This window comes from Haliaeetus leucocephalus, unplaced genomic scaffold (assembly GCF_000737465.1).
Source record: "Haliaeetus leucocephalus isolate CR32 unplaced genomic scaffold, Haliaeetus_leucocephalus-4.0 Scaffold555, whole genome shotgun sequence".
NCBI lineage: Eukaryota > Metazoa > Chordata > Aves > Accipitriformes > Accipitridae > Haliaeetus > Haliaeetus leucocephalus.
Window position 1 is genome coordinate 18,777,350 of NW_010972991.1, and position 11,401 is coordinate 18,788,750.

The 11,401-nt window shown below is 41.1% G+C and overlaps 1 protein-coding gene across 1 annotated transcript; it reads right to left on the bottom strand.

The window, feature by feature from the left end:
* Nucleotides 1-9,536: 9,536 nt before the first annotated feature.
* Nucleotides 9,537-11,372, bottom strand: KCNS2 (potassium voltage-gated channel, delayed-rectifier, subfamily S, member 2). Its single transcript, XM_010577065.1, has 2 exons — nt 11,362-11,372; nt 9,537-11,014 (listed from the first exon to the last, which is right to left on the bottom strand). Exon 2 carries the CDS (start codon nt 10,975-10,977, stop codon nt 9,544-9,546), a length of 1,434 nt encoding a protein of 477 aa, XP_010575367.1. The 5' UTR covers nt 10,978-11,014; nt 11,362-11,372; the 3' UTR covers nt 9,537-9,543.
* Between the last annotated feature and the right edge of the window lie 29 nt (nt 11,373-11,401).

Sequence of the window (11,401 nt, forward strand, 5' to 3'; positions counted from 1 at the left end):
TCTGCTGCTTTGCACTCCTGGGCTTCCAAAGCCTGCGTGGTTACTCTCAAGGAAAAACTCACAGCCAATACATCAAAGAGGGAGACCGAAAGCTTTTGATTTGATTTATCTGACACTAAGCCTTTAGTGTGATGCATCAATTGTTACTTCATTTTTATTACAGTACAATGGGGTATACAGGCTTAACAGCAAGAGGTATCCTTTTGATCTCTCATCACACATGAAAACAGGTGTCATAGTCCAGAGATTATGGAAGTCAGAGATTATTTGAAGAAGGATTAAGTAGAGTTATAATTTTTCTTAGCAACCATATCCAAAAGTGTGAGATTCTTTTTAAAATGCAGGTCTTATTTCAGTCTATAGATAAGTTGTATTTGTTTGTCATATACCAGTTTTCCCTGCTGAAACTATGGGAGAAGACTAGAATTTTTCAAAGTGTTTTGTATTAAAAAATGCAAAAACAAATCAAACTCTGTACTTAGAAATACAATTAATAAAATAACTTTTTCTGAGTCTCCTAAAATCCAGGAAAATTTTTGTTTTGTTTTTCCTGTCAGGAAGTGTCTAATGCAGTAAGTACTGGTTCAGTATTTCAATAAATCCAGCTGAAATATTGCTCTGACTCATTCCAAGAGTCTCTCATCCCATTAGAAACTCTAAACCAACCAAAAGTAATTTCTAAAATTGACTTGACTTTAGATTTGGGACCATTATCTTATTACACTGTTACAAGCATTTTTTCCTTGTTGTTTATATTTTCTTCCCAGTGTATTTAAAAGTGCATTCAAAAGGAATAATAAGAGAATTATCCTGCAAAATAAGACATCCTAGAAAAGGCTGGCTTGAATTCTGAAATTATATTGTCAGTATTTCTCCCTGAAATTCCTTTTCATGTTAATATATACATTTAACCACTATGGGTATGTGCTAGAAAATGTTGATGGACTACATACCTGTTGTAGTTTTTCAGCGACCTGTCCTGCTAAGGAAGCACATCCACCACTGATTGCTCGGCTTTTATAGAAATATGTTAGCTTTTGGGGCTGTTTATATTCCACAACATATTTTGGCTGAAATCGATGGCAATAGTGTTGTATTAGATTCGATAAACCTATTTCTCCTAGTTAGTGTAATTATAACTCTTTTGTTGACATCGAGATGTTTAAACAGCCCCCAAATATGTAATTATTGGGATAAATAAGGAATTGAGGATTTCTAGGATCATAGGACCAGCAATATAGTACCCCTGCATCCCAACAATTAATGCAAATTTATTCCAAGAAGTGGGTATAAGTTTGAAGCCTTTTAAATGTAGTTAACATTGATTTATTCAGCCCATCAACTGACACAATTTTTATACATCTCATAGCACTTATCTTCAGTTACTGCCTCCACAAAAAGCACGACGGGTCCTATCTTGCAACTAAAGTAGGAGGAAGTCTTATTTGCAAAGTGTTTGGCTAATACTTTATTTTGTAGACAGATGAACACTTCAGTTCAGCTCTCCGCTCTGGAACAAGGGACAACGATTCAGTCACAATTAAGAGATTACTGCTGCATTTCTGAGCCATCTTCCAGCTTCTGTGCTGATTGATGGAAATGAGGCTGCTCAGGGCTGAATGGGCACTGTGCTGCAGACCCAAGCAGCTGCTGTGTCCCCTCGTCACAGCAAGCAACAGAAGGTGCATGGCCTTACGTTCCCAAAATACCATGAGGCTGCCAACCTCATGTTCAGAGTTCCCTGGTGCTGATCTGAGTGAGGGGAGGGTATGCCTAACTCCCCTGGCTGTGCTTAAAAATTTGGGAATCTAAACTTTGGGAAGCTGGTCTCTGATGTTTGGTCCAGATCTCTAAATGAAACCATGCAAGACGTGGCTGTCCTGTGCACTTTGCAAGGAAAGAATCTGAACCCTCTTCCAGCTGCAGCTTTACTTTCCTTTCAGGTTTATTCTTCTTTTCTGGACTGTATAGGATTAAAGTTTTAAATAAAACACCTAGAACCCAAGTAGACTAATCTTTCATTCACCATGGCTTTTTTCTCTCCCTTTCTAGCAGGATGGAGAGATGCATTTTGCTTTTTTAATTGTGCTTTCTCAGGATGGAAAACTGTCAGATATCTTGTTTCAGGAAACATTAACTGTCTGTTAAAGCCTTTTTCTTCTATATTCTTGGTATGTCTAGGCTGACCTTTCTCTGAATCTAAAGGGATTCTTAAGAAAATCAAATGCACCTAGAAACACCTGCCACCTGTTCCCAACACGACTCCCATCTCCTGGCATGTTAAAAGGTTTCAGTGCTTTGAGGCTCCTGCCAAGTGTGCGGAAGCAGATTTGTATTTTTGTGTGCTGGTGGATGGGCCAGTGCTGTGTAACAGCTCACGTGAAGAGGTGTCCTTTGCGCTCTCCAGCACTCCCCTGGTAGCACTGATGAGAGCTCCAGTATGGTTCCAGTTTATTGTGCTTGGGGAACATGAGAGCCAGGAGTGGGGCTGCCCTTGCTAACAGAAGTATAAGGAAGGCTCGGTGCATTTCTGCCACCAAAAGCGTAAGCAAAACTCTTCTGTATTTATAAAGCATTTCCAGTACAGCAGCTGAGAAGTCCCATGCAAAAACCAACTGTCAAACCTGATAGCTCACCTGCCAGACTGAATATGAAAGGACTCGAGAAGGAGCTGCATCCTGATTTTGGCCGGTTGAGATGTTCCTGTTGTGGGGGCCTGCCTTGCCTCTCCACTGACCGTGCAAAAGAGGGGGACGTGCGTAAGGGGGAATTGGATGGGGATGACCCACTCTTCCTGCAGGTGCTTGCAAGCGGCACCAGCCTCTTGGCAGGTTTCAGCTCTCTTCTTTAGAGTGTGCTCCCACAGGGAACACCGAGAGCCACTTCACTGGAGAAAAATACATCCAGGGCTTCTCCTTTTGGGTTTTCAGGGTAGGGATCAAAATGTTAGAAAAGGATCATACCACCAGCAAGAGTAGGAAGCTTTGCCTTGGTATGGAAAGAAGAAAGAAAGAAACAACATAGAGAATGGGTTTTCCCCAAAAGTAAACCACATACTTGATGTGTTATCTTTTGCCATACTTGGAAAACCTGACATACGGAGGTGCTAGCACATGATCTGGAGTGCCTAGGCACTGGTACAGTGGAAATAAATTAGAATTTACTTGATAATTAAATGGCTGGTCATTAAAGGGGCTATGCTAGGGTGTCGATGTTCAGAACATTTCCTAGAGTGGGACAGAATATGAATTTCAAAAATAGCATAGTCATTTAAAAGGACAGTTTCCACTGAAAGTTGGTGGGATTGACATTCCTAAGCCAGGAACTCCAACCACTCACTTTGCTGTGTTATGGCCCCACCGCATCACCCATTCATCATACGTCATGGGGTCTGCAGGAATAGCCGTGTCAGCATACGGCCAACAGAGAGGGTGAAGCAAGAAGTACAGAACTTAACATGGGCAGAGCAGTGGCTGCTGGTGAGCAAACCATGATGTCTGAGTATCGCTCATCTTCCAAATGTGATTAAAAGTTTTCTTTGAAGGTTAACAGTGTCATCAGAGGAATAGTCCGCTCAGAACCACACAGACTTGTGCACCACAAAGAGCACCTGCACATGTGGTGACAACAAGCAGATGTTGGACCGTGCATCTGAAAGTGGGCAGCTCTCTTGGGGTGCTTTAGATATAGAGAAGAAATCGGCAGATTTATAGCAGACTTTGTCCAATCCCCGAAAAACTTAGCCCTGTTTATTTCTGAACAGGGGTCAGTGAGAAGCCAAACCCCATTGGTACCCTGAAAGAAAAAAAAGAGTGGGAAGTGCTGATGTTTCTTCTACACTTCTGTGAAGCTGAAGTGTTGGATTTGTGCCACTGTCTCCTATAGCCAGATGCATACATTTATCCAAGTGAGGACTTATGTGATTTAGGGTTGTGTGTAAAGGGTGAGGCGATGTCAGGCAAACAAATTTCTGCAGTGTCCAGTGGGAGGTCAGTCGGAGTCTCAACACCTGTGAGACGATTCTCCGTGCTCTATACTAGCAGGAGAAATAAATACCAGAGTCAGACCTTTGCCAGCAGTGTCATATTGGGAAACACTTTCTAGACTGTTTGGAGGTTGCCTCCTCCAGTTGACAACCCAGAGTTTTATATATGAGAGGTGAAGAGAGCGACAATCCTTAATGAGGGTGATGTTTCTTAACAACTTCAAGGATTGCTCTGAAAGCAGAGACATTATGGCTGTCTCTGAATCAACAAAGCAGAAAGCTGTTGCTTTGAATAATGTATTGCCCATGTTGCATTGTTAACCCAGTAAATTATTCTCAGGTGAGAAGCATAATCTCTTTTTTTCTTTTTTTCTTTTTTAAGGAAAAAGGCAGAATCAGTAAAAGATGCTTCAGAAACTGGATGGGAATATTCTTCTAGTCCTGCCTAAATTGTGGGCAACTTGAAAATAAGTTACAGGAGATCAAATTAATTTCTGGTGTAACTTAATGGGAAGCCAGGTGCATAAATTTGAAAAAAAAAAAGGAAGACTAACATGATGAGAAAAGAATAGTTCTGGCACAACACCTCAGTGAGGGATATGAGTGGCGACTGTGGGTTGAATGTTGTTTGAAAGTACCATCAAAGGTAGATTGAAGTCAGGAGTATTGTGAGAGGAAATGGATAACTAGCACGGCAAGAGCAGTTACTCCAGGGGCTTTCTGCTGCTTATGTGTGCACAGCTGGGGCCTCTAAGGATGGGGGTTGTTTTGGAAAAGATGAAAGGTCATGTCAAGTTGATTTACCACCTACAAGTGCTATTGGTATGTTGCTTAGTCCCTAATCTGTGAGGTAGAGAACAAGAAGCATGCACTGTTTGCTCAACTGAAAAATCTGGGTTCCCCACCACAACCACCAATTAAGAGCATTTTTAAAAATAGAAATCTAGCCTGATGTATATGTTTAAAAGAAACCTTTCTTCACAATGACATCCAGGCTTGTCTTTGATTATAGTATATACTCAGAATATCCTGAAACTTAAATCAGTTCTTAATCCCTGGTGAAATATACTTTTTTATGCATTTAATTTCCATTTTGTGGCACAAAGCTGAGTTCTTGAGTGTGTTATACACTACTGGCACAAGAAACGCAGTACAAAGAGCACCAGATACAGTAGTTCCCTGCAGTCTCATAAAGTTCTGTACAAAAGGTACAAATACTGGAGGTATTAAAGTTGGAAAATTAAATGCAGAGTTCTTTGTTTTTAAGTTTGCAATGTGAAGTAGCTCATGCTATGTATAATATGTGAGGAAAAACCAGTCTGCTTTCAAAATGGATAAAGTAGTCTGCAGGGAAAGAGAGAATTAGCAACTGAAGAAAGTAAGTGAATAATAAACCAGGCAATAATACAAAATCTGAACATACATAAAAAGCTTAATCACAATCTATAGATAGATTTTACATCTCAGGAAAATAATGTAACATATTGCTTCTCAAGGACATCTCCAACTCTTATAATAGCCTAGATTTGTACTAGAAATCAAGATTCTCTAACAGTTTATTCCTGGCAATAAAGTAAGTTGCCTCATTTGAAATATTGCCATAATCCTCATTTAAGCAATTCAAAGCTCTCAGCTGAGAGGAGGAACAGTGTTTTCACCGGTGCCAGGGAGGTGACCATCACAAGGCAGGAGGAATACATGCCAAGTGCAATGTTCTTCATTAAACTGCACATCCACAGTAAGCAGATTTCTGACCACAACAATTTTCAAGTTTCAAACACTGGAGAAAGCGGCCAATTAGTCCTCTCATCCTTCATTTCTGACCCGCTGTTTTATAGAATTGAAGATGCCCTGCTCTTACAAACCAGTGATTGAAGAAGTCTGGCGAAAGTACTGACTACTCAAGAAGTACACCACCTCTTCTCCTCATTGAGGCTTTGGCGAGATTGAATTTTTCCTTCAAAGTGTAAACATTTTTGTGTAACTTTTATTTAATGAGAGATGAGGATTCTCGACACTTACTGGACTGAGCCCTAGAATACAGCATACTTCATAAAATGGCAGGAAGGGTGTGCCTCATTCTTCCTTACCTAGATATTTTGGGGGAGCTAAAACAACAACATTAATTAAATCGGAACAATTGTTATCCTCAGTGAAAAAATCTGTTAGTCATAAGCAAATATTAAAACTGCTGTACGAAGTGATACAATACTGTACAATGCCGGCTCAAGCAGATTAAATCTAAGCAAAAGTGCTGCAGAAAAAAAGGCTACATTCCCTGGGATGGTCAGGGGAACACGACTTGCAAAAAGAAAACTAAAAGGAAGCTTGGCAGGTATAATCCTATGAAAATAAGCATGTAAGGGCATATGGTTGCTGTCTATAAATACACCATGCATGCAAACACTAAGAGGAAAATGAAATATTTAAGCTAAAGAACAGTGGTGGCATGAGAAAAAAACTGATATTAAGCAGCCATTAATAAAACTATGCTAAAAGTTGCACAAGCCTTGGAGAGCAGTGCACCTCTGGAATGCTCTTCCGGAGGAGGGGGGAGCAAAAATCTGACTACTTTTAACATGGGCTTAGTTAAGTTTATGAAGGGAATTCCTGTGTACTGTGTAAAGTCATTGTCATGATAATAAGAACATATTAAATTTCAGTACTTTATTTATTCAGTGTCTTTGATCCAAAGCACTTATATAAAAAAGCAATAATGAAAATTCCTTTCAACCAGCACAATATAAGTCATAATTCCTTAGGGTATTTCATTTTCTTTAGTAAAATGCAATTTGGACATGTTCCATTCAATATTTGCAGAAATGACAGAGCATCAGCCCTACGAATAATAATAAATCTAGAACATAAGATAAGCTATAGGTTATTGAAATGATGTGTTGCAAAGTTTGGATCCAACCTTTACAATGCTAAACTAGCAACAGCTGAGGGAATTTGTGACTCTTTGGCAAGTTTACAGGTCTCTTCAAATAACTGCCCTGAAAGTCATTGGTTTTCAACTCTGTGAATCTACTGCTTGTGAAACTGAGATAAAACCACTGCTTGGAGCTGGAGCCTCTGAAGGCTCCCAGCCAACAGACCTAATGAGAACTTGCAGCGTCCTTGACACTGGTGGGAGTTTGCCACCCTTGCAGCATGTAACCCTTCCAGAGTGTATATATGTGCTGTGCAAGCCCATCTCCTCCTTCCCTTATTTCTTTCACGGTATTTCAATCCAACAGGCAACCTAGTGCTGTGCCGTGTTTTGGGTGGGTGTTTGTACGTGTATGATAGTTTACACACACATGCAATATGACTCAGGGACAAGACTATTGAATTTATGCCTGTGACCCAGCAGAGAACTTGAACAGAAGTGAAAACCTTAGCAAAATGCTTCAGGTTTGGACACTTAATTCGGGTTACCCAGGTCTACTTCAGGGCCTTGTATATGGCTCTTTGATTTTCAGGGACAGCAAGCAAGGTCTTGCCTATCAACTTTGTAACTTGTGCAGCCTTTGTTGAAATCTCCAAGAGTTTTATTTGGTAAAGTTAGAAAGGTCCCATTTCCCTCACACTTCATGGCCTAAATCAACTACTAACTGATGTGAGGGGGGGGTGTTCAAAGGAAATGTTGGGGGCGGGGGGGAGTTATTTCACACTATGTATTCTGTGATAGATCGCTGTGCAAACAGGAATCTCACCCTGGGTGCTCAGTTTTCTGGTTTTTGGTGGAGCTGATACAGCAACAACATCAAAAGATCCAGACCAGACAGCGACCTCTAATAGCCTAAAAAATGGGAATTACCTATCCATACCATATTTGCTTTATTCTGCCAGTTGGGCCACTCCTTGTTGTGGTACACAAACACAGGCTTCCAAACATGACAATTTTAGCTTTGGTATTTTAATTTCTAACTAGTTTGAATTTATTTTCTGAACCTCTCTAGTCTTCACAAGTAAAATAAAAAAAATTAAAAATAATTAACTGGAACATTATATGTAATAAATAGGATGGAAAAGCAGGAGGATCTGAAGAGAAATGCTGTTCTGCCCACTGAATGCCAGTAGTTTGTTTCATAGCACAGATTCCTAGAAGTATAAAGCGAGGGAAGCAGTGGCTGCTGCCTGTTGGCTACAAGTGTTTGATGTCTGTAAAATTTTGCAAGGGAAGAGACTGAGCACTCAAAAAATAAGTTTATGCAGATTCATGATTACTCTTGAAAACCCAGATGCTCTGCTCTCTCACATCTTTTTAAAAAAAAAAAAGTACAGGCCAGCCCTTGAAAGGATTTAAAATGACTGCGTCACAGAAACAGGTAGGAGGATCTGCCCACAGTAAGTGCAGTATTAAGCTCTTCTTCTTTATCTGTTCCTTTCTTAGGCCCTTTTACTTTTCCTTAGCTGTAAGTTGTGAGTTCCTTTCTGAGGGAAAATGTGACTTACAGGGTTTTTTTTTTCCTTAGAGTTTCCTTGGCAGAAAGCTTAATGGAATTGTCTGCCATCAACACCTGCTTTCAAGCTTTCCTGATAAAATTAGATTTTATATCTCAGCATCACATATGGCACCTTTATAATTAGTCTTTTTGCAGTATATGAATGTCAGTTCCTAAAATGCTGTCTGTACTGCTCATGTGGGAATATTTCACTTCATTAAACAAATCCAAGTTTTTCATTGGAGCTTCTAATTGTTGAAAACCCACGTTTTTGTGTGTCTAATCTCAGAACCATTTTGACACTCAAACACAACATATCTTCAGCTTCACTGGAACCGAGCTGTGTGCAGATCATTTCTGGAAATGGGAAACTGAGATGTCTTCATGGGCCTCCACACCTAGAGTCCCTTGTGGAAATGTAGTCTTTGACTAAGTAGCTACCTGAAAATGAGGGGTGGGCTTCTTCAAAGGGCTCAATATTGACCTAATCTTGGAAGCAGAGGTAGGTCTATGCTTAAGAGCTTCTGAAAAATATTACCATACATAACATTTCAGAACAAGAACACCCAATTTTTAACACATGCGCTCAAGAGTAAGCTAACTTCCATTGAAATGTGAAGCTCAGAGGTGTTTCCACACATGTGATGATCAGAATTACCAGTCAGAAAGACGGGGAAGAGTGTTCCCATGTCAGTGATTTACAGGTGATTGTTTTAAACTGTTGTAAAATGCATAGCAAATCCTACACTAGTACAGATACCAGTATAGGTGATAGGTGATTTTTTTCATTACTCATGTCACAGCTGAGAATTTTTATTCCACCTGGGTATGTTCATTTCTCTGCTCAGATGAGGAAATGCACAAAGTAACAGATCATCACTAGACCACTAGCACTAATGTCATGGAAGTGGTAACATTTGTATGGAAAAGTCAGCATTTAGTACCTATGCAACAGGATGAAAATGTGCAAACTGTCAGTTTGTAATAGAAATGTCTTTAGTTTCTCAAGTGCAAAGTTAGTGCAGTGTCAGCAACACTATCCTCTAGGAAAAAAAGAAGACAAATAGGAAAACATTTATAAACATAGCTCTTGATAGCTCTCATGCAAACTGCTGTCAAACTTGTACACTAATGCAGTGAATCATTCAGGCTCAGCTCACTGGGGGTACTCCTGCTCATATTGGTAAGACTGGCCATAAGGGATTTAACTTTATAAGCGTAGTAGTCCCTTAAGTTGACTGACGGAACTTCTTTCATGCCATCACCAAAATCACAGCTTCTCATGGCACTCTCTAACTGCTTCTGACGCCTGTAAAAGTGGGAGAATTTATTGAATATCAGTGTAATGGGAAGCACTACCACTAGGATACCGGCTAGGATGCATGCAGATGCTGTCAACTTGCCAGCAGTGCTCCCTGGCACAACATCCCCGTAGCCAACTGTGGTCATGCTAACGGTAGCCCACCACCAACAAGCAGGGATGGTGGCTAACCCCTCATTCTCTTCTTTCTCAATGGTGTAAGCCACTACTGAGAAAATGGAGATGCCAACAGAGAGGTAAAGTAAAAGAAGCCCCACCTCTCTGTAGCTATACTTCAGGGTGGCTCCGAGAGACCTGAGACCTGTGGAGTGTCTAGCAAGCTTTAAGATGCGAAAGATCCTCATGAGTCTCAGGACTTGTGCAACCCTGCCCAAATTTGCTAAAGTCGGACTACTTTCCACTACCAAGTTGACAATTAAGGTAATATAAAATGGAAGGATAGACATTAGGTCAATCAAATTCAGGGCATGCTTGAAAAATTTTAAAAAGTCAGGAGCTACTGCAAATCTCGCCACCAGTTCAAAAGTGAACCATGCAATACCAAAATGTTCCACGATTTCAAAGCGAGGGTCTTCCTCGGGGTTCCCATTGCTGTCAACAATTTGAAAGTCTGGGAGGCTGTTCAGGCACATGGTCACGATGGAGCCCAGCACCACCACTATTGAAAGGACACTGAAGATTCGGCTTAAGACTGAGTACCCAGGATTATCCAAAGCGAGCCAGAGCTGCCTCCTGATGTTTCCAAAGGGTTGTTTGTCAAATTTAGAGGCATCGTTGTAGAATGCCAAAATCTCATCAAAAGAAGATGTGGTACTTTCCTGGTCACTTTGCTCCTCCCATTTCTCTTGGTCTGGCTCCATTTTCCTCCCATGGTAGCTGTAACTGCAGCAGGAGTCTATAAAGAATTCATTGATTCCCCAGTATTCAATCTCCTGGCTGAAAGAAAACACGCAGAGTTCACCCATCACATGGAGCTTGCCGGTGTTATAAAAATGTAGCACGTAAGGAAAGAGCTCAGGGTTCCTGTCGAAATAAAATTCATTCTTGGTGTCATCATAGTCGTCGCAGAGCTCTAGTATTGACTCCTTTGAGTGGCAGCTCAGCAGTTTGCCCAGCCTGGTCTCAGGGAACCTTAATAATGTGTTGGATCTCATCTTTTTCTTAAAGCCTCCAACGTTGATGCTGATCTCATTGTCTTCAAAATTTGCTTCAGATAAAGCCTTCAGACTCTGCCCTGTCATAGTGAGCTCCTTCCAAAGGTGTATAGGGAATGAAAACCTAGGATGCAATCGCACCGAAAATCGGCAGAATGAGCAAATCTACAGCATGTTCACCTATTGATGTTTGCTCACTCTTTCTTTCTTTCTTTTTCTTTCTTTTTCCTGTCTTTCTTCCTTTCTCGCCTCCCTTCCTTTCCTTTCCTTCATTCTCTTTCTCTTCCTTTCTTTCTTTCTTCCCCTCTTCCCCCCTTTCCTCCCCTTTTTTCCCCTTTCCCCCATTCTTTCTCCCACCTCCCGCTGAAGACACCGGGGGCGGCTCCTTTGTTCCCGCCGCAGGCTCCTGTCCCTCCCCGTACCCTTCACCTGGGCTGCGGCTGTCGCTCCTACGAACCCCCCATTACTCACGGCCTTCGTGCGACCGGGTCGGCGCGGACCTTTCCCTCCC

Coding starts and splice junctions, on each gene's coding strand:
- KCNS2 (XM_010577065.1), bottom strand. CDS start 10,977: ATGACAGGGCAGAGTCTGAAGGCTTTATCTGAAGCAAATTTTGAAGAC.